The following is a 24,408-nucleotide window of genomic DNA, read 5'->3' as shown; positions in this document are numbered from 1 at the left end:
TATACTCTATATAAAATCATGTTTTAGTGTTATTTTTCATTATCTTTCATTGAATAAATTTTCTTTTATGACTGTTTCTCTATTTTCTTTGTAAATTCTAGTAATCTTTTTGATAAACTTCATATCCCTTTTGGCGTGATCATGAAAATTCTTGTTATGTCCACCTTTCACTGCATTAATAATGGTCACCCTCTCTACAATCTGTCATTCCTATGTTTAGGTTCACCACATTTAAAACAATGTGATGGGACACTAGTGAAACTACCTTAAGGTTGCTGTAATGCTCGATCTCTTTATTTTGGTATTTTTATTGATAATTTGTAAGTGAATAAACGGTCAATAAATGATAGAATGAAGGGTTAATGGATTAAATATTCAGATATTTCAAGAAAGGATCCGGCTTCCATGCGGTAGTTCAAAACTACCGCATGGGTGCTGTACCGGAAAACCCACTACAGCACATTAAAAAAAATTTACAATTTTTTTTTTAAAATTTAAAAATTATAAAAATAATAATAATTAAAAATAAAAATTATAAAAACCTAAAAAACCTAAAGGGGTGGCCGGCATTGCCCAAGGGGGTGGCCGGCCACCCCATTATTGGCCAAGGGGGTGGCTGGAGCCACCCCCTTAGCCGATCTGGGGTGGATCGTCCACCCCAGTCGGCTTTGGCTAATACCAATATTCGATCCTGTGCCAATTCTTTTCTTTTTGGTTCACTCATTCATTTGCATCTTTAATCATAACTAAAATCAAAATGTCCACAAATATCCATTGTGTGCCATTTTTTTTTTCTTTGGTTTTATCGGAGTATATGGAGCTTTTAATATTCATCATGTGCAGGCTGGCCTGCAGTGAGTTAATGTTCTTGTAACCAAGCTTGTACAAGCTGATCTGCTTCATTTAGTGGTGGTGGCTTGTGTTCACGTGTCGGGTTCAGATCGTTTTGATGTATAGGTATAAGACTATATAGGTAAACTAAAACCCGACCCATTTAATTAAACGAGTGAATCTCTTCACCCTTAACTCTCTAATTTTGTATTGGATTCGTATCAAGTTCGTGAGTCATATCATGTGTCGAGTTCAAGTCATATCGAAACATATGAATAAGACTATATAAGTCAACCATAACCTAACCTATTTAACTAAATGGGTCTTACCCTTCAATCAAAACCCTTTAATTTTGTATTAAATTCGTGTCGTTCGCAAGTCATATTAAATTGTCAATTCTAATTTCATCTAATAGGTCATATGAGGTAGAATTTCTAGAAGTAGTAATGTTGCAAAATTTATTTTCATGGACTAATACCCTGCAACTTTTTTACGAAAAATTACTAAATTTGTCAGATTCCTATATCGATTGACCAATACTATAAGAGCAATATATGCTTGTTGTACACAAATGGTGTCAAGCAATTTTTTATTTTATTTTTTTTATAAAAAGAAAAAATACTAAAGAATTGTGTACAAAATGTGTACACTTTGTATGCAATAAGCATTAGTACTCGTAATATAATGATACCATTATTTTTTATGTACTTGGGATGGATGGGCCGGATCATGTCTTATTAGAAAGGTCTTGTCAATTTGATGTTGTTGTTCCTTGTAGATGAGGGAATTTTTAATAAAAATAAATAAAAGGAGGGAATTATTTGGGAGAGAATCACAAGAGTAAACATATACATATTTGAACATCACTCAAGTCAATTGACTATTCATTTTCTTTATTTTTTTGTTGTACTGTAAGACATCCGCAACAAATTCAACCAACAAACATGTTTTCTCTTTGGGTGTATTGAGGCTTTGAAACACAACTTCAAGCCTGAAAGTCTAAGCTAATGAATTTGGATCCACCAAGATATATTAACTACTATTAATCTTTATGCTTTACCAATATGAAACACAAACTTTACAAGTGTACTGACAACACTTATTTTATGTTAAATCAACACTTATCTCAAAAGTTTAAACAGATAAGAAAAAGATAAATTTAAGTTAACACCAATTAACTGATTTGGAATAATCAGTGCATTCAATGATCATCCATGATTTTTTTTTTTTTTTTTTTTTTTAATATGTAAAACTACAGGCCCACATTTGTTGCATTGATTTGGACATTTTTGAACATTTAGAGCTGCAGAAACTGTTTATTGGTGACTATATATCATATATGGCTTATTCAAACAGAAGAAATGATCTCATCAAACTACTTATTGATGCCTAAAACTCGTACATGGTTCAGAAATTTGATTCTTTATCAACAGTTGCATTCCTCTCTCAATTGGCTTGGACAAAGACCCGTGAGATATGTGAAATTGAAAAAAAAAAAAAAAAAAAAAAAAAAAAAAGGTATTTTGAGAATTTTGATAGGATTTAATAGAAAATCATACCAGATGTGTAAAATTGAAAAATAAAATAAAATTAAAAGATGAATACACAAAATTGACTTTTTTTAAGTTTATGGATATGATGCAAAATTGATGAAATATGAAGGATAGTAAATAAGGTTTTCAGAAAGAAAAAAAAAAAAAGAAAAAAAAAAAGAAATACCCTCATGAGCATTGGTGGAGATCGGAAGATCGATGTGATGGTTAGCTTTTAGCCACCGAACATGCATTGGCGGAAATCTGCGTGTTTGTAGCTGAATTTGCAGTTGTACGGTATTTGGACGACTAATTCCGGGGCAAAGAAGTGACAGCCTCTTTCACCTTCTCCACCACACCCATATCACCAGGAGTTCTTCTGGGACTCATTGTCTCCGGACGATATCACTTGAGAAAGTGCTCTCTCATCTTCCCCTGGCTCATTCTTATGAATCAAATACTCCACCGAAACACCCTTATTCCAAATTTGCTCTCCAAAACTAGCATTTCCGCTATGTGGAGCAGTCGGGGCTGAATAAGCTTGTGGAGTCGCCGAGGTTGAGTACTAAGTTTGTGGAGCTGGCCACCGGCATGACTAGGGTTGTGGAGCTTCCTGGCCAGAAATGGTTTGTGAATCTGTCGGGGCTGAAACGGTGAGGCCTTGAAATTTTGAAGCAATCGCATGGATTTTTTCATCTGATGGTGACAACTTCTGACCGGCAGTCACAGTTTCAGTCATTGTAGGCTTCTTCTTTTCGTTCTGATCACCACCAACAAGATTAACACTGCATGCCAACACATGCTTCTTAGAAACCACGTGAACTGCTCTTGGATGCTGCCTCTCCGTTTCCTTGTACGCTTCAGGAGCCAGCTCCGATTCATACATTGGAAATTAAATAATTTACTGTAGAATTTAAAGAGAATCCATACACCAAGCAAGAAGGATTTGTTTCATAATGGGAGTGATTAAGAAACCAAATCGAAGTTTTGCATTTTACTTCAAATACAAAAAAGTTGTTGAATAATGCACTAAAAATAATAATATTACCTCCATGCCAATAACCAAAACTTAATATTTTAAGTGGTTTTAGGGTGGCTAACATTGTTAAATATATAGGCCAAAACTTTTTAGCATTTCATATAGACTTGGCTGGATATACTATTATATAGCTGTGCAAAAATTCCAGTAACAATGGTTAATAAAAAGTTGGTTGAAAAAGAACAAAAACTATAAAACATATACGGTTTAAGGTGTCTATATATGTGATAAGTAGCATTTTATGACTGTTTATTGTTGTTTAATGTTGGTTTATATTAATTGGATCCACCTAATTGTCATTATAGGACAAAAATCAATAGTTATTTGAATTTAATGAATTCTTTTATAACTTAGAGGTTTTTAAAATTAAATTATAACAAAAAACCTGTATAGTGCCACGGCCGATTTAGGACCTATTTTAAACAATTTTTAAAATAATTTAAGCCGAATTTTAGTATTTTGGGCTTGTTTTAATTTTTTTAACCCCTAATATTTTGAAAATATATTGATTTTGTACTATTTTTACCTTTTTGCTCAAGTGTTACACGAGAAAGCAATTTAGCCAACCAAACAAACTAATTTAAACATAACCTATATATACCTAATCTTAAATAATGTCATTTTGGTTAAGAACCGCAGCTGCATATCCTAATTAAAACTACTATCCGCATATGCTGATAGCCTGGTAGTGATTTTTACTAGCGGATAATTGTAGTCAGCAAATGCAAGTGGTTAATACTCGCTCACATGTATACCCCTAATAATGATAACGTTATTTGTACTTTGTACATCTATATACATCTCTTGTATATCTATATACAACCAAATTTCAAATCTACCATTAAATTTGTGGGGCCTAATGTGGGTCCCATAAATATAAAGGTAGATTTAAAAATGAGATGTAAAAAAATGTATAGGAGATGTAAAAATATCATTTTTCTTGTTCATCACAGAATTGAGCTTTTAAAGCCTTCTCAATTTCTAACAACTTTATAGTTGGCCAACTAAGCCCAACTAACCTCTAACAAGCCAATTAACTTTTAACTAATTTGAATTCAAAATATGCTTTAATTGTCCTTGGCCAATTGATACTTAGCGCACCGTCTTGACGAGCATCATACCAAGGTGATGTCGAATTAGGATTCTTTTAAATTATTTGATTGAATCTGAGAGAATTCTAATAGGTGATTATGAGAAAACCACTTATTGAATTAAGCTGTTGAACTATTTATCCAGTTAGACGAGTCCCATAAATAGTATCTTACAATTATCTATTTGAAATTTCTCAAATTTGAACAAAACAAAACAAAAAAAAAAAAAATATGAAAGGATTCTATCTGGCAATGTCTCTTCAATCAGCCACTACTAATCTAATAGATCTAAAGGCCCACAAATCAAATAATACGACGTTGTTTAAACTTTTATGGTTTTGTTTTATCCACTTAAACACATGTCCACAAGCACGCCAAGAGAGACACAGGCATTATGAGTATCCATACTTCTTTAACAGGGATATGAGTCTAGAATGTCTCATGAATGCTTGAATTTGAACAATGATCTTCAACGTATCCCACACTTGTAACAAATTAGGGGTTGGAATATGCTTGTGCAGAGAGAGTCGCTTCCTATTAAGTAAGCAAAAAAGAACGAAAATCTACGATAGAGTATAAAATTTGATGAACCACTCATCTAGTTTCTGCAAACACTACTCAAATAACGACGTACCCATATATAAAGCTTGCAACAACAGAATTTATTTTGTTGTACTATGTAAGGCTTAAGTAGACTAGTACCTAATATCATTTTCAAAGTCTAGATTTAACATATTCATCACAAGTTTTTTCTCTCTTCTCTCCAACCTCCAAGTGATCTATAAGCTTTCTATGTCGCACTGCTTGATTGGTCCCATGCATAACTTCAAGATCTAGCATCAGACATGCAGTCGATTCAACGACCACTTTTCAGGATTGAATCAGTGCTACCCACGGAAGGGGCAGAAGCCAGGGTAAAAGGAAATGACATGAAATCAGATGATTTAGAACTTCCAAATGGACCAAAAGCACTGTCATGTGGTAATTCTGGCAGATCAACATCGCCATCCAACAGCTGCATCACCTGCCTCATGGTAGGCCTAGCTGTTGGCATTGCATGTGAGCAAAACAGGCCTATTTTCAAAACCAATTCCATTTCCTCCACCACATAATTACCTTCCAATCTAGGATCACTAGCATCAAGGATAGCATCTCTTCTCCAGCACTCAGAGACCCAGTCAACCAAAATCACCCCTTGGGCCCGTACTGCTATCGGCCTCCTTCCACAAGCCACTTCGAGCATGAAAGCCCCAAAAGCAAACACATCACTGCAAGTGGTTGCCCTTCCTGTTCTAGTAAGCTCCGGAGCCAAATAACCCACAGTCCCAACCACATGGGTGGTTTCAGGATTGGTTCCATGGTCGTATAATCTGGCAAGCCCAAAATCTCCAAGCCTTCCATTTAATTCAGCATCTAATAGAACATTACTTGCTTTTACATCTCGATGCAGAACTACCTGTTCCCACTCTTCATGGAGGTAAAGAAGACCAGCTGCTACTCCTCTGATGATTCGAAATCGTTGAAACCAGTTAAGGTTTGGATTTTCATTGCTATATAAGAACTTGTCAAGGCTTCCGTTGGGCATATAATCATAGACCAAGAGGAGTTCTCCCCTTCGTCGGCAATAGCCCAAGAGCTGCACCAAGTTCCTATGCCTCAGTCTTCCCATGCTAACGATCTCAGCAACAAATTCCTTCATCCCTTGTTTGGAATCATGGGAGACTCTTTTCACTGCAATTTGAACATTAGACGAAGCAAGTATTCCCCTATAAACCTTTCCGAATCCTCCTTCTCCAAGAATCTCCGTGTCTTTGAAACCTTTGGTTGCTTTGTGGAGACTCTTATAGGTGAACCTGTGGGGACCATACTCTTCTTCCCAATCTTCACGTATTTCTTCATATTTCTTCCTCCTCAAAATGTAAGCAGCTCCAGTGATGGTTATCAGCACAAGAGCTACTGCTATTAGAGAAGTTATTATCACTGGGCCTGGTTTCGCTCTTTTCCCCTGTCGGGGAAGTGGAGGAAGTCTAGAAATTTCAAGGCTTTGTGATGGTCCACTTTTATTAAAGCTCCATCCAAGAATGTAGTGGTAACTTGCAATTGTACCTGTGGCTGAAGAGAAACCAACATACATGGATTCCAAGAGATATTGAGACAGGTCGATGTGTCTTGACAAGAGAGGCCTGTTTGGTTTTGGGATTCTGGTTGGGGCAAGTGTTACATTCAGTAACTTCTCTGCTTCATTATAGTCTATCCAAAGATGCATTGGATTTCCACTCATGAGCTCCAGGCTTATATTCTTCCCTTTATCAGTAAAATACGTTGCAGGAGCTGATTCAACTGATTCCAGGCCGTTGACATCGATTCCCACATGGTTTTTATCAATATCTCCAAATTCAGGGTTCCGAATAGTATCAAGCTCGATGGCCAAGATATGGTTTGCAGGATGGCGGTTATTGGAAGAATTGAAGAGTCCCATATACTGACTTGCTGTAGCATGGGTGAAGTCCCTCGTGGGACTGATGGTGAAGGCAATTCCGTGACCACCAAGATTTTGCACTTGAGGAACCATGGCAAACACAAAGTTTGTAGAAAATGAAAGAGACGAAGTAGAAGTGGATGAAGTTGTATTGAATTTTATGGGAAATTGGTAAAAAGCGTGACCAGGTTGCTGGTATGAAATGTTGGTTAGCTGCAATAGACCATTGCTGTGGATTGCTGCGATTCCATCAAGATGCAGCTTGGCTTGCTTGAAGCCATTGTAGATAAATTGGTTTTCGTCTTGAGCGAAGGCAAATGAAATATTGGAAACATAGAAAAGTATCAGAAAATGAATTGATCTAAGATACATAGCCATTGGGTAGAGAGGGCGTTTTTTTTTTCCTGAGTGTAAACTGAAGGCTGAAATTTTCTAGAGGAAGAGAGAAAATTGTTGGAAAAGGTGCCTAGAAGATCGACTAAAAACTTTGATTAGGAAAACGACTTTAAACCTCTTGATGGATCTGATGTCATTACTCATCATTTATTGTTTTGTTTTTGAAGGACAATAGAAAAATATTCTTCCAATGCCTTCTTGTAACCGCAAGGACAGAAAATTCAAAATTGTCCCATTTTTTCCTTCGTACTTGGCATTTGGCAATTTTACCCCCATTTCAAATAAATATTTTCAATGTGCTTTGAATGAACCTTCTCTAAAAAAAAAAAAAAATAAATTCTATGGCCTCCTTTAAGTCAGGTGTCAATTCATGTTCTCATATCGGGTTATCATCATGTCAAAATATAAATATAAGATTATACAACTCAATTCTAACTTAATTAACCCATTAACTTTAAATCTCTAATTTTATGTTAAGATCGTGTCAAATTTGCAAGTTATATAAAAAATTGTTAACTCTAGCTATGAACAATTTTCATCCTCTTTCATATATATCAACTACTTATCCCAACTTGATTTTCATAGGCGGTCATATATAAATAAGTAATGTTACTATTTAAACTCATTTATTATATTTATTTTACCATTCCAATTGTGGCGTATTTTACGGTTACTTAATAAAAAAAAAAAATTAAGCCAAATAAGATATTTTAATGGGAGATGATTGGTGCATTACAAGTGCACAACAGCAAGGCATATTGTGGGCCCCACCTCAATATGTCTTGGCGTTGTGCACTTGTTGTAATTTGAACATTTTCTTATTTGAATAGAGTAATGTTTCTTGCATAACTTTTACACAAGTCCAATAACTTTTTTTTTAAGATTAACCATTGAATATTTAAGGCCTACATGTAGGAAAACAAATTCAATGGTTAATCATAAAAAATAAAAAAAAATAAAAAAATAGTTAAAATTGTACAAAAATTATGTAAGAATTGTGTAATAAACATTACTCATTTGAATAAGTCATATTAACCGATTCTTTCCAGGTTTACAGGTCATCTTTAATTCAGGGTTTGCCAACAATGGCTTCGGTAGCAGTTACTTGTCAGTTTTCAACCTCAGAAATTAGTTGAAAGTGTAAAGACATGTCGTGGTCTCCGTATTAATCAATTTTGTGATGCCTAAGGTATTTTCATATATGGTAGACTAAGTATACGGAGTTTTTATTATTCATCATGTGCAGGCCTGTAGTAACTAAATGTTCTTGGACCGTACAAGCTGATCTGCTTCATTTAGGAGTGGTAATTACTGTTTGTGTGTCAGGTTCAAATCGTGTTGCGGCATGAATATAAAACTATATAGATCAATTGTAATTCGACTTATTTAATTAAACGGATAAATTTCTTCAAACTTAACTCTCTAACTTTGACAGAATAACTGACGCTCTTGAACTTTTCTTCACATACATATTCAGGATGTTAAATTTAACAACAAATAGTGAAGAAAAAAGAAACTTCACATGCAATTCTTGATCTTTTATCACTTTTTTAATAAGGTTAAATACCCTATTGATACTTGAGTTTTAAGCTTTTTTAAATTTAGTACCTAAGTTTTTATTTGTTTCATAGGTAGTACCTAACTTAGGGGTAAAAACCCTTTTGGTACCTCTGTTACATTTTCCGTCTAAATATTAATGGTCCGCTTAGGTTGACACGTGGCACTATAAAAAAAAAAAATTAAAAATTTTTAAAAATTAATTAAAAATAATCAAATAAAAAAAATTTAAAAATAAAAAAAAAAATTAAAAAAAAAAAAAGAAAAGAAAAGAAAAAAAGAAGAAGAATGAGAGTGGTTGAGCCATCCCCTTAGCTAGTCTGAGCCGAACCATTCCCCTTGGGGTGGTTCGGCCACCCCATGGGAGGAAAAAGAAAAAAAATGATGGTTTTGGCCCGCTTGGCCACCCTCAAGGGCCAAAATCCATCAATTTTTTTTTTGGTCATGGATGGTCAAACTACCCCAAGACCGGCCAAGGTAACTCAACCACTCTTCTTCCTCTTTCTTTTTTTTTTTTTCTTTTTTTTTTTTTTAATTTCTTTTCTTTTTTTTTTTTTTCTTTTTAAAAGTATTTCCCCATCTCATAAGATTGTAATGAGTAAATTTGAGATTTTTTTTTTTTTTTGGGGGGGAAAATGTAGCATTTTTCCTTGAGAGATTATTGCACCCAAGTTCACTACTCGAGAGTCGAGGTGTCCAATTCCAAGTGAAGAACACAGTATGCACAGTATGCACAGTGTCCAATCCAATATACTGAATTGCTGTAGCATGCATGGGTGAAGTCCCTCGAGGGACCGATGGTAAAGGCAATGCCGTGACCATGGTCACCAAGATTTTGCTCTTGAGGAACTACGGCTAACACAAAGTTCGTAGAAAATGAAAAAGACGAAGTTAAAGTGAATAAAGTTGTGTTGAATTTTATAGGAAATTGGTAAAAAGCACGGTCAGGTTGTGGGTTTGAAATGTTGGTCAGCTGGAAAAGACCATTGCTGTGGATTACTGCGATTCCATCAAGATGCAGCTTGGCTTGCTTGAAGCCATTGTAGATAAATTGGTTTTCGTCTTGAGCAAATGCCAATGGAATGTTGGAAACATAGAAAAGTATCAGAAAATTAAGTGATCTAAGAAACGTAGCCATTGGGTAGAGAGGAAAAAAGCCTGCTTTTTGTAAACAGAAAGGGTATTTTTTTTTTAGTTAAGGACTCCTCTAGTCCCTGAGTTTTAGAAACTTTATTTTTTACTCATTAAGTTTTAATTTACATCACAGATGATACCTCAGTTTTGAGAAATGACTGAATAAATACCTCGGTTAATTTCTCCGTCCAAAAACTAACGGACCGTCACGTGTCAACCTCAGAGGTTGACACGTGCCACTATATAAAAAAATTAAAGATCTTTAAAAATTAAAAATATGTAAAAATGAATTAAAAAATAATAATATTAAAAAAAATTGAAAAAAAAAAAAAAAACAAGGGGTGGCTCTAGTCTGCGATGGAGGGTGGTTCGGCCACCCCCAAGGGCCAAAACCGATCTTTATTTATTTATTTATTTTTATTTGTCAAGGGGTGGTCGAAGGGGGGTGGCAGCCACCCCTTGGTTTTTTTTTTTTTCAATTTTTTTTTAATTTTTTTTAATAATATTATTTTTTTAATTCATTTTTAAATATTTTTAATTTTTTTATATAGTGTCACGTGTCAACTTCAGAAGTTGACACGTGGCAGTCCGTTAGTTTTTGGACGGAGAAGTTAACCGAGGTACTTATTAGGTCATTTTCCAAAACTGGAGTATCATTTGTGATACAAATTGAAACTCAGGAACTAAAAAATAAAGTTTTCAAAATTCAGAGACTAAAAAGGTGTTTAACCCCTTTTTTTTTTTTTTTTTTTTTTTTTTTTTTTTTTTGTGAGTGTACAGAGAGGGCTGAAATTTTCTTTCTCTTTCTTTTGTTTTTTGTTTTTAATTAAAAATATTTACAAACAGCCAAAGGGGTAGACTGTCAATTAGGGGTTTGTGATTGAAAAACTAGTCTTTTGGTTTCTAAAGCTTAGGCCAGCCAAAATTTGAGCATCTAATTCCCCCAGTCACAGGGAACCAACCACTTTCCCTCCAAAGAGATTAGAAGACCGACTACAAATTGTGATTTGGAAAACGACTTTTTAACCTCTTCCTATTGACGGATCAGATGTCATTACTCATCATTTATCGTTTTGTTTTCAGAGGACAAAGAAAAATGATTCTTCCAATGCCTTCTTGTAACCGCAAGGAAAGAAAATTGTCCCAATATTAATTACCTTCGTACTTGGCAATCTTACCACCATTTGAAATAAATCTTCAATGCGTTTTCAATGATTTTTTATTTATTTATTTCATTCTATGGCCTCATTTGCGTAGGGTGTCAATTTGTATTCTCGTATCAAGTTATAATCGTGTCGAAATATAAATATAAGATTATACAGGTTAATTCTAATTTAATCCATTAACCTTAACCCTTTAATTTTATGTTAGATTTATGTCAAATTTATAAGTCATGTAAAAAATTATTAACTCTAGTTATGAGCAATTTTTATCCTCATTGGTACATATCAACTACTTATCCCAGCTTTATTTTTATAGGCAGTCATATATATAAATGAATAATGTTATTATTTAAACTTATTTATCACATTCATTTTACCGTACCGTTGTAATTGTGACGTAATTTATGGTTACTTTTAAAAAGAACGAAAAAAAAAAAAAAAAAAATCAAAACTTGTTTCTAAAAAAATTCAACCTTCATGCACTTTGATTTTGCCCAAAATCTCTTGACAGGGTGTGTTTGTAATGAGTTACGTACGGGAGACTATTGAAAACTTGTTTGGTCCCATCATCTTCACGTAATTGAAAAAGATTTGTATATATTGCTTTGATATATCAATCCATAATAATTAAGTAATCAATTTTGTGATGCCTAATTAAGGTATTTTCATGGTAGACCGAGTATATGGAGCTTTTATTATGCATCATGTGCAGGCCTGCAGTGAATTAATGTTCTTGCCCAAATTTGTACAAGCGGATCTGCTTCATTTAGGGTGGTGGCTCATGTTTGCATGTTGTATTGATCGTGTCAAAGCACGAATATAAGGCTATATAGATTAACTATAACTCGGCCCGTTTAATTAAAAACTAATTTTATATTGGGTTTGTGTCGATTTCGCAAATCATGTAAAAACTTGTCTGTCATCATGTTGTGTGTCGGGTTTGGATCATATCAAAGTATAAGAATAAGACTATATAGATCAACAATAACCCGACCTATTTAATTAAAGAGATCTAATTCTTCAATCATAACCCTTTAATTTTGTGTTAAATTTGTGTCGTATTCGAGAGTTGTGTTAAAAATTGGCAATTTTAGTTTCATCTAATGAGCCAATTAAGAGAAGACCATCCCTTGCCTTATTAGATTAGATATAGGGCTCTACTCGAGTCAAGTATTAAATGTTTAAATTCTGTTTATTTATTAAACAAACCGAGTTTTTATAAGTGAGTATCGAATGGGTCATTGAATGAACTTGTCAATTTTTATTACCCTAATTAATTGGATGGGTGAAGATAACTATAAACTATTTCAACCGACAAATATTATAATGATAAGGTTATTTGTGATGCGCTTGAAATGGATGCGGATCATGTCTTGGCAATTTGATGTCGATGTTCCGGGTAAAGGAGGGGACAATATGTGTACGTGTTTGCTTTGGAAGGGCACAAGATTGCAATAGTTCATTTCAAATAATTTTCTAAAAACCCCGAAATAAGATGAAGCCTTGGTGAAGAAAGAAGATGGGATGGAATTCAACAATACTCAAAATGAATGGTTGAAGAGTATCATCCATCATATGTGGGATAAATTGGTTAGGTTTTGCTATTTTTTTAAGGGTTTTTGGTCGTAATCAATGAAAGAAAAGATAATAATATAATATAAAGAAAATTAAAATGGAATAATAAAATAGAGACAAGAGTTTTTACATGGTTCGATCTATGAATTACATTTACAGGATAAAACCAAAAGACTATATTATGTTTTTATTCATTAATCATTTTACAATACAGAATACTTCTATTTATAAGAGAATTGAGATAAATAAAAATGGATTGATTTGATTACCATCAAATTTAAGTATAATCAATTTTATAATTTGGAAATAATGTACAATGTCAATATAATATGTTTCCTTTTAATAGAGGAAATATATTCTCTAACAATAAATTCATTAGGAAAATTGTTGGTTAAGAATTAGAAATCTTTATTTATAATAACTAGCTCATAGCGCGGGATTCTTCATTATAATTTAATTTCAAAACTTATATCACAACATATCCTAAAAGTTTAAGAGGATAAAAATGAATAAATTTAATAATTTAATTTTAAATATTAAGTTTTGAGAATAATAGCTAGATTAAGAACACATCCTAGCATACGTAATCAAGGTTGAAAATGTAACATTATCACGTTTAACCCCTCCTCTCAAGCATTATCAAGTTTAATCACATGACAGTACTATTATTAAGAACAATTACATGATCTTGTTTGAAATTCTATCTCATGACCTAAAAAAGATTAGATAGTTGTATGAATTCCAATTCATATTAAAATTTTCAATTTATATTTAAATGTAGCAAGACACAATATCTAATTTTTTAGTTTTATTTTAGATGACAATAAAGTTAAAAGATTCATATATTTTTAACAATAAATTTATAAACAGTATCATTTGACCTCATATTTCAATTAAAAAGTATAATTATATAACAATTCAATTTATAAATTAAAATATTTATGTAGCAAGAAAATCCATTGCGAAAACAGTACACTTCCATACAGGATAGAACATATAATTTGACCTCATATTTTAACTAAAAACTATAATTATAATAGAAAATAAAATAGCAAGATGAAAACAGGTTTAATCTAATGATCAAATCATTAAAAAAAATTCTATGATATTGTTAGTCTGATAACTACTATATTTAAATACAAATAAAACTCATATAATCTTGAACATTTAAAAAAAATACAAAACAAACTAAACAAAATATCTTTTATGAATACAAAATAAAACAAAATATTTCAGTAAACATTTAATGCAATCAAATATCCCTTTTGGAGTGATCATGAAAATTCTTGTTATGTCCACCTTTCACTGCATTAATAATAGTCACCCTTTCTACATTCTGTCATCCTATGTTTGGGTTCACCACATTTAAAATAATGTGGTGGGACACTACTTGAAACTGCCTTAAGGTTGCTGTAATGCTCGATCTCTTTATTTTGGTATTTTTGTTGGTAATTTGTAGGTGAATAAATGGTCAATAAATGATAGAAATGAGGGTTAATGGATTAAATATTCAGATATTTCGAGGAACTAGTTTCATTTATTTATTACATTGTTTTGTTTTATCCACTTAAACACATATCCACACACACACACCAAGAGAGAGGAGAGGCATTACGAATATCCGTACTTCTTTAACAGGGATGGGTCTAGAATGCATGTCTCCTGAATGCTCGAATTTGAGCAATGATCTTCAACGTATGCCACACTTGTAACGAATTGAGAGTGGCTTCCTATTAAGTAAGAAAAAAAGAACGAAAAACTTCTACGGAGTAGAAAACTTGATGAACCACTCAATCTAGTTTCTGCAAACACTACTCAAATAACGATCTATAAAGCTTGCAACAACTTAATTCATTTTGTTGTACTATGTAAGGCTTAAGTAGACAAGTACCTAATATCATTTTCAAAGTCTAGATTTAGTGAAAGAAACGGTATATACAACATATTCATCACAAAGTTTTTTCTCTCTTCTCTCCAACCTCCAACTGATCTATAAGCTTTCTATGTCGCACTGCTTGATTGGTCCCAAGTAGCATGAGACATGCAGTCGATTCAACGACCACTTTTCAAAATTGAATCAGTGGTACACATAGAAGGGGCAGAAGACAGGGTAAAAGGAAATGTCATGAAATCAGATGATTCAGAACTTGCAAGTGGACCAAAAGCAGAGTCATGTGGTACCTCCGGCAGATCAGCATCACCATCCAACAACTGCATCACTTGCCTCATGCTAGGCCTAGCTGTTGGCAGTGCATGTGAGCAAAACAAACCTATTTTCAAAACCAGTTTCATTTCCTCCACCACATAATTACCTTCCAATCTAGGATCACTAGCATCAAGGATAGCTTCCCTTCTCCAGCACTCAGAGACCCAATCAACCAAAATCACCCCTTGGGCCTGTAGCTCTATCGGCCTCCTTCCACAAGCAACTTCGAGCATGAAAGCTCCAAAAGCAAAAACATCACTGCAAGTGGTTGCCTTTCCTGTTCTACTAAGCTCCGGAGCCAAATAACCCACAGTCCCAACCACATGGGTGGTTTGAGGATTGGTTCCATGGTCGTATAATTTGGCAAGCCCAAAATCTCCAAGCCTTCCATTTAACTCAGCATCTAATAGAACATTACTTGCTTTTACATCTCGGTGCAGAACAACCTGTTCCCACTCTTCATGAAGGTAAAGAAGGCCTGCTGCTACTCCTCTGATGATTCGAAATCGTTGAAACCAGTTAAGGTTTGGATTTTCATTGCTATATAAGAACTTGTCAAGGCTTCCGTTGGGCATATAATCATAGACCAACAACAGTTCTCCCCTTCGTCGGCAATAGCCCAAGAGCTGCACCAAGTTCCTATGCCTTAGTCTTCCCATGGTAACGATCTCAGCCACAAATTCCTTCATCCCTTGTTTGGAATCATGGGAGACTCTCTTCACTGCAATTTGAACATTAGACGAAGCAAGTATTCCCATATAAACCTTTCCGAAACCTCCTTCTCCAAGAAGCTCTGTGTCTTTGAAACCTTTGGTTGCTTTGTGGAGACTCTTATAGCTGAATCTGTGGGTACCATACTCCTCTTCCCAATCTTCACGTATTTCTTCATATTTATTCCTCCTCAAAATGTAAGCAGCTCCAGTGACGGTTATCAGCACAAGAGCTACTGCTATGAGAGAAGTTATTATTTCTGGGCCTGGTTTCGCTCCTTTCCCCTGTCGGGGAAGTGGAGGAAGTCTCGAAATTTCAAGGCTTTGTGATGGTCCACTTTGATTAAAGCTCCATCCTAGAATGTAGTTGTAACTTGCAAGTTGACCTGTCGCTGAAGAGAAACCAACATACATGGATTCCAAGAGAATTTGAGAGAGGTTGATGTGTCTTGACAAGAGAGGCCTGCTTGGTTTTGGGATCCTGGTTGGGGCAAGTGTTACATTCAGTAACGTCTCTGCTTCATTATAGTCTATCCAAAGATGCATTGGATTTCCACTCATAAGCTCCAAGCTTATATTCTTCCCTTCTTTATCGGTAAAATACTTTGCAGGAGCTGATTCAACTGATTTCATGCCGTTGACATCGATTCCCACATGGTTTTTATCAATATCTCCAAATTCAGGGTTCGCAGCAGTATCAAGCTCGATGGCCAAGATGTGATTTCCAGGAAGGCCGTTATTGGAAGAATTGAAGAGCCCCATATACTTATTTGTTGTGGCATGGGTGAAGTCCCTCGTGGGACTGATGGTGAAGGCAATGCCGTGACCACTAAAATTTTGCACTTGAGGAACCATAGCAAACACAAAGTTTGTAGAAAATGAAAGAGACGAAGTTAAAGTGGGTGAAGTTGTGTTGAATTTTATAGGAAATTGGTAAAAAGCACGGCCAACTTGTTGGTATGAAATGTTGGTTAGCTGCAATAAACCATTGCTGTGGATTACTGCGGTTCCATCAAGATGCAGCTTGGCCTGCTTGAAGCCATTGTAGATAAATTGGTTTTCGTCTTGAGCGAAGGCCAACGGAATATTGGAAACATAGAGAAGTATCAGAAAATGAAGTGCTCTAAGAAGCGTAGCCATTGGGTAGAGAGGAAAAAAGACTGCTTTTTGTAAACGAAGGCGTTTTTTCATGTTAAATGTGGTCGGGAGAAGATCAAAACAGATTGAAACGAGCATATATAGCGGAAGATCGTTTTTTGTAAACATAGAGAAGTATCAGAAAATGTGAGAATCTAATTCCCAGAGGCCACAGTCAAAGGGAACCAACCACTTTCCCTCCGAAGTGATTAGAAGATCGACTAAAAATTGTGATTAGGAAAACGACTTTTTAACCACTTCCTTTTGATGAATCAGATGTCATTACTCATCATTTATTGTTTTGTTTTCGAAGGACAACAGAAAAATGATTCTTCCAATGCCTTCTTGTAACCGCAAGGAAAGAAAATTGTCCCAATCTTTCCTTCGTACTTGGCAATCTTACCACCATTTGAAATAAATATTTTCAATGTGTTTTCAATAAACATTTTTTTTTTTTTTTTTTTCATTCTATTGCCTCCTTTGAGTAGGGTGTTGATGCGTGTTCTCGTATCAGGTTATGATCATGTCAAGATATAGATAAGATTATACAAGTCAATTCTAACTTAACTCATTAACTTTAACCCTCTAATTTCATGTTAGATTCTTGTTGAGTTTCCAAGTCATGTAAAAAATTATTAACTTTAGCTATGAGCAATTTTCTTCCTCTTTGGTTCATATCAACTACTTATCCCAACTTGATTTTTATAGGCAGTCATATATATAGATATATATGAGTAATGTTACTATTTAAACTCATTTATCACAATCATTTTACCATCTTATTGTAAGTATTTTATGGTTACTTTAAAAAAAAAAAAAAAAAAAAAAAAAAAAAAAGAGAACAAAAAAAGTGTTTGTCAAACAAGATATTTGAATAAGTCATCTTAACTGATTCTTTCCAGGTTTACAGGTCATTTTTAATTCAGAATTTGCAGACAAGGGCTTCCGATGCAGTTACTTGTCAGTTGTCAACCTCGGAAATTAGTTGAAAGTGTAAAGACGTGTCGTGGTTTCGGTATCAATAAATTTTGTGATGCCTAACGTATTTTCATGGTATACCGTGTACATGGAGCTTTTATTATTCATCATGTGCAGGCCTGCAGTAACTCAATGTTCTTGGACCGTACAAGCTTATCTGCTTCATTTAGAGGTGGTAGCTATAATTCGTGTGTCGAGTTCAGATCGTATTAAAGTATGAATATAAGACTATATAAATCAATTATAATTCGACCCATTTAATTAAACGGATAAATTTCTTCAAGCTTAACTCTCTAACTTTACAGAATAATTGACGCTCTTGAACTTTTCTTCTTATACATATTCAGGATGTGAAATTTAACAACAAATAGTGAAGAAAAAAAAAAAAAAAAAAAAAAAGAGGAAAAAACTTCACATGCATTTTCTAATCTTTCATCACTTTTTATTAGTACCTGAGTTTTAAACTTTCACATGCAATTCCCACATGATTTTAAATCAATATCTCCAAATTTAGGGTTAATAATAGTTTCTAGCTCGATGGCCAAGATGTGATTTGGAGGAAGGCCGTTATTGGAAGAATTGAAGAGTCCTACATACTGAATTGCTGTAGCATGCATGGGTGAAGGCCCTCGAGGGACCAATGGTAAAGGCCATGCCGTGACCACCAAGATTTTGCGCTTGAGGAACTATGGCAAACACAAAGTTCGTAGAAAATGAAAGAGACGAAGTTAAAGTGGATGAAGTTGTGTTGAATTTTATAAGAATTAATTGGTAAAAAGCACGGTAAGATTGTTAGTATGAAATGTTGGTTAGCTGCAATTGACCATTGATGTGGATTACTGCGATTCCATCAAGACGCAGCTTGGCTTGGCTTGCTTGAAGCCATTGTAGATAAATTAGTTTTCGTCTTGAGCGAATGCCAATGGAATGTTGGAAATATAAAAAAGTATCAGAAAATGAAGTGATCTAAGAAACGTAGCCATAGGGTATAGAGGAAAAAAGCCTGCTTTTTTTAAACTGAAAGCATTTTTTTTTTTTTTTTTTTGAGTGTAAACAGAGGGCTGAAATTTTCTTCTTCTTTCTTTTGTTTCTAGTTTTTAATTAAAAATATTAACAAACAGCCAAAGAGGCAGACTGTCAATTAGGGGTTGTGATTGAAAATTTAGTCTTTTGGATTCTAAAGCTTAGACCAGCCAAAATTTGAGCATATAATTCCCCCAGTCACAGGGAACCAACCACTTTCCCTCCAAAGAGATTAGAAGACCGACTAAAAATTGCGATTAGGAAAACGGCTTTTTAACCTCTTCCTATTGATGGATCAGATGTCGGGCTTGTTTGTTTAGGGACGGAACAGAACAGCATAGTGCTGTTACTGTTCATATAATTTTTTAATCACTTTTTTATATTTTCAACCACCGATCAACATCAAAACATTCATATTTTTTTTACTTTTTATATCACATCAATAATTTTCTATTACTATTCAAATAAAAAAATTCATTACAATACAAAATTTTTTCACTTTTTTATATAAATTCTTTTTATTTTATATCACATCATCACTTTTTACTAATTTTAAAACTAACAATCTTCTACTCTGTTCTGTTATATACATTTCTTTGCCAAACAAGCCCGTCATTACTCAGTATTTATCGTTTTGCATGTTTTCAAAGGACAATAGAAAAATGATTCTTCCAATGCCTTCTTGTAACCAACAACCCCAAAAAGGACAGAAAATTGTCCCGATATTAATTACCTTCGTACTTGGCAATCTTACCACTATTTGAAATAAGAGCACTGATACACGGCGTCCTCCGGCGGTCTCTTTTACTTAAAAAAAAAAAAAAAAAAAAAAAAAAGGAAGCAAATTTTAATGTAAAAAGTCATTTGATGTTACATCAAATGACTTTTTGCATTAAAATTTACTTTTTTTTTAATAGAAAAGCCGATTGGAGGACGGTAAGCCAACAATCATTTCTCTTTAAATAAATATCTTCAATGAATTTTTTTTATTATTATTTTTATTTTCATTCTATAGCCTCCTTTAAGTAGGGTGTCAATTCGTGTTCTCATATCGAATTATAGTCGTATCGAGATATAAATATAAAATTATACAGGTCAATTCTAACTTAACCCATTAACCATAACCCTCTAATTTCATGTTAGATTCGTGTCGAGTTTGCAAGTCATGTAAAAAATTGTTAACTCTAGCTATGAGCAATTTTTATCCTCATTGGTTCGTATCAACTACTTATCCCAACTTGATTTTTATAGGAACTTATTTATCAAATTCATTTTACTGTTCTAATTGTGACGTACTTTATGGTTACTTCTTTTTTTTTCTTTTTCTTTTTTTTTTTCTTTTTTAAAAAAAAAAAAAAAAATCGAAACTTGTTTCAGAAAAAATTCAACCTTCATGTGCTTTGATTTTGCCCAAAAATCTCTTGTCAGGGTGTGTTTGTAATAAGTTACGGGAGACTATTGAAAACTTGTTTTGGTCCCATCATCTCCACGTAATTGAAAAAGATATGTATATATATTGCTTTGATATATCAATCCATAATAATTAAATAATCAATTTTGTGATGCCTAAGGTATTTTCATGGTAGACCGAGTATATGGAGTTTTTATTATTCATCATGTGCAGGCCTGCTGTGAATTAATGTTCTTGCCCAAAGCTTGTACAAGCTGATCTGCTTCATTTAGGGTGCAGTGGTGGCTCATGTTTGCGTCGTGTTCAGATCATGCCAAAACATGGGTATAAGGCTATATAGATTAATTATAATTTGCCCCGTTTAATTAAACGGGTAAATCTCTTCAGCCTTAACTCTCTAATTTTGTATTGGGTTTGTGTCGAGTTTGCAAATCATGTAAAAACTTGTATGTCATCATATTGTGTGTCGGGTTCGGGTCATATTAAAGTATAAGAATAAGACTATATAGGTCAACCATAACCCGACCTACTTAATTAAAGAGATCTGACTCTTCAATCATAACCCTTTAATTTTGTGTTAAATTCGTTTTGTATTCGAGAGTCGTATTAAAAATTGGCAATTCTAATTTCATCTAATGAGCCAATTAAGGGAAGACCATCCCTTGCCTTATTAAATTAGATATAGGGCTCTAATAGAGTCGAGTATTGAATGTTTAAATTCTGTTTATTTATTAAACAAACCGAGTTTATATAAGTGAGTATAGAATGGGTCATTGAACGGACTTGTTAATTTTTATTACCCTAATTAATTGGATGGGTGAAGATAACTATAAACTATTTCAACCGACAAATATTATAATGATAAGGTTATTTGTGATGCGCTTGAAATGGATGCGGATCATGTCCTGGCAATTTGATGTCGATGTTCCCTGTAAAGGAGGAGACAATATGTGTATGTGTTTGCTTTGGAAGGGCACAAGATTGCAATACTTCATTCCAAATAATTTTCTAAAGATCCCAAAAGAAGATGGGATGGAATTCAACAATACTCAAAAATCAAAATGAATGGTTGAAGTATCATCCATCATGTGGGATAATTTGGTTAGGTTTTGCTATTTTTTAAGGGTATTTTTGTCGTAATAAATGAAAGAAAAAAATAATATAAAGAAAATTGAATCGAAATAATAAAATAAAGACAATAGTTTTTACGTGGTTCGGTCTATAATTTATATCCTCAGGATAGAGCCCAAATGACTATATTATGCTTTTATTAGTTGATCATTTTACAATCAAAATTGAGATCATTTTACAATCAAACTTAAGTACAATCAACTTTATAAAATAAAAATAACGTACAATATTAATATAATATATTTCCTTTTACTATAGGAAATATATTTTCTAACAATAAATTCATTAGGAATCTTGTTCGTTAAGAATTAGAAGTCTTTATTTATAATAATTAAGAATTCTTATTCCTTAAGGATCGGATTAGGTAATTAGGAGTCCTTATTTAATTTGTTCATGATTAATTTTACTAAACTTAGGATTATAATTTGTAGTAGTACTCTATATAAAATCATGTTTTAGTGTTATTTTTCATTGTCCTTCATTGAATAAAATTTCTTTTATGGGTGTTTCTCTATTTTCTTAAAAAAATTCTAGTTATCTTTTTGATAAGCTTCATATACCTTTTGGAGTGATTATGAAAATTCTTGTTATCTCCACCTTTCACTGCATTAATAATGGTCACCCTTCCTACAATCTGTCATATCATGTTTAGGTTCAACACATTTAAAACAATGTGGTGGGACACTAGTTGAAACTGCCTTGAGGTTGCTGTAATATTGCTCTCTTTATTTTGGTGTTTTTGTTGGTAATTTGTAACCGAATAAACGGTCAATAAATGATAAAATGAAGGATTAATGGATTAAATATTCAGATATTTCGAAGAACTTGAACCTCCAATTGAAAATACATTTAATGGCTAATTCGAGCTCAGCCAGCTCCAAGAAATGAAATGACAAAATGTTTCACAATAGAATTAAACTCGTCATCCTCATCCACGAAACATTGATTTGGTTGACGGCAACTCCCATCAGCACCTTCTGTGGTGGCAAATTGCTCAAACAGTGTGCCAATTTGATCCCCAAATCGCTCAAATTGCTCTTCCATTCATTGTAAACGTTTCGCGCGTCAATTGTTCTCACGTGTTGTCTTATCGTGTTCATACGAATCGCCAATGCTTTCACGTCTATTTCCTCCTCCACGTGCAGGGAAAGAAAAACTGGTTATGCGGGGCACCACAAAACCAAGAAAAATTGGAGGGATCGCAAGAAAATAGAAGAAAAATCACTACTTAAATATTTTTTATTAAAAAACTAAGAATATTACTGAAGTCTGGTGGCCAAGTCGCCCTTATTAGGCTTAAATAAAATTCGAACGAGATTAATTCTGCATAAAACTGTAGGCTATTCCATCTACATCACAAATAATCAATATTCAAATCAGACATGCAGTTGTTAACTTTCATTAATTTATTAAATTGTTTTGGGAAAAAATATAATTTAGCTCCTCAAACTACCATCATTTCTCTGGATGGCTTCCCAAACTACCAAGACTTGCACCCTGTCCCTCCAAACTACCAAAACCTTTGAAAAATGTTCTTTTATTGCGGAATATTCTCATAATACCATACCCCTGCCACGTGTTATTTTTCAATTAAAAAATTAACAAAAAAATTTTAAAAAAAATATTGCAATCAATCAGAGGACATACTGCTTCTTTCCAACATTGTCACTGGGCACGATACACGCCTGCAACTCGGCGAACTCGTCCCCGCCTCTCCGAACGCGGACATGACTAATTTCATATTCTTCGATGTCTATGTTATTGATCTTTCAAAGGTTACGAATGATTCCAATCTGAATTTTGTTTTGTTACAAACGACAAGCAAGCCTATCATCATTGTGGAAGACCTCGGTCGGTTTTTAACAGAGAAATCAACAACCATGAGCTTGTTCGTCGATATTCATATCCATTTTTCTTTCTGTGATTTTTTGGCATTCAAAATGTTGGCCAATAGCTAGTTGGGGCTCAAGAATCACAAGCTTTTCTCTCAGGTGGAGGATATTTTCCAGAGTGGGGCGAGCTTGAGCCCGACTGAGATTAACGAGCTGATGATTGAAAATCGAAACTCATTGAACCAGGCTATAAAATCAGTCATCACGGCGTTGTAAACGGACGGTGATCAGAGGGGTGTCGGGAAGATCGGGTCGCGATTGGGAAATAACACCACCCCAAACACCCATATTTTTTAAAAAATAATAAAAATAAGAAATAATATTTTAGTTTACCTTTTTTTTTTTTTTTTAATTTTTTAAATGAAAAATGACACGTTGCAGGGGTATTATGGGGATATTTCGCCAAAATGAGCTTTATTCAAAGGTTTTCGTAGTTTGGAGGCCAAAGTTCAAGCCTTGGTAGTTCGGTGGGCTATCCGAAAAATTACTGATAGTTTGAAAATGCTAAATTTTATTTTTCCCATTATTTTGTTTTATCCACTTAAACGCATATATCCCCCCCCCCCCCCCCCCCCCACACACACACACACACACACCAAGCTAGAGAGAGCGGCATTATGAGTATCCATACTTATTTAACAGGCCAGGGATGAGTCTAGAGTGTCTCCTGAATGCTTGAATTTGAGCAATGATCTTCAACGTATGCCACACTTGTAACGAATTGGGGGTCGGAATATGCTTGTGTGGAGAGAGTGGCTTCCTATTAAGTAAGAAAAAAAGAACGAAAAACTTCTACAGAGTACAAAACTTGATGAACCACTCGATCTAGTTTCTGCAAACACTACTCAAATAACGATCTATAAAGCTTGCAACAACCGAATTCATTTTGTCGTACTATGTAAAGCTTAAGTAGACTAGTACCTAATATCATTTTCAAAGTCTAGATTTAGTGAAAGAAACGGTATATACAACATATTCATCACAAATTTTTATTTTTTTTTCCTCTTCTCTCCCAAGTGATCTATAAGCTTTCAGCTTTCTATGTCGCATATTAATGCTTGATTGGTCCCAAGCATAGCTTCATGTAGTGGCAGACCCAGCATTGACAAATTGGGGGGGCCAA

At 34.0% G+C, this 24,408-nt stretch overlaps 3 protein-coding genes across 3 annotated transcripts; all 3 read right to left on the bottom strand.

The window, feature by feature from the left end:
- Positions 1-2,555: 2,555 nt before the first annotated feature.
- On the bottom strand, positions 2,556-3,249 carry LOC133876892 (uncharacterized). The gene is made up of 2 exons (XM_062315128.1): positions 2,960-3,249; positions 2,556-2,863 (listed from the first exon to the last, which is right to left on the bottom strand). The coding sequence occupies exons 1-2, from the start codon at positions 3,247-3,249 to the stop codon at positions 2,728-2,730; spliced, it is 426 nt and encodes a 141-aa protein (XP_062171112.1). The 3' UTR covers positions 2,556-2,727.
- Positions 3,250-5,171: 1,922 nt separating this feature from the next.
- On the bottom strand, positions 5,172-7,350 carry LOC133878379 (L-type lectin-domain containing receptor kinase SIT2-like). Its single transcript, XM_062316929.1, has 2 exons — positions 7,154-7,350; positions 5,172-7,042 (listed from the first exon to the last, which is right to left on the bottom strand). The coding sequence occupies exons 1-2, from the start codon at positions 7,348-7,350 to the stop codon at positions 5,350-5,352; spliced, it is 1,890 nt and encodes a 629-aa protein (XP_062172913.1). The 3' UTR covers positions 5,172-5,349.
- A 7,499-nt stretch (positions 7,351-14,849) lies between these two features.
- On the bottom strand, positions 14,850-16,853 carry LOC133878436 (L-type lectin-domain containing receptor kinase SIT2-like). The gene has a single exon (XM_062316991.1). The coding sequence runs from the start codon at positions 16,851-16,853 to the stop codon at positions 14,850-14,852; it is 2,004 nt and encodes a 667-aa protein (XP_062172975.1).
- Between the last annotated feature and the right edge of the window lie 7,555 nt (positions 16,854-24,408).

Source organism: Alnus glutinosa, chromosome 9 (genome assembly GCF_958979055.1).
Source record: "Alnus glutinosa chromosome 9, dhAlnGlut1.1, whole genome shotgun sequence".
NCBI lineage: Eukaryota > Viridiplantae > Streptophyta > Magnoliopsida > Fagales > Betulaceae > Alnus > Alnus glutinosa.
Note: the sequence above shows the minus strand (reverse complement) of the source record. Positions and strands in the feature narration are given on the sequence as shown.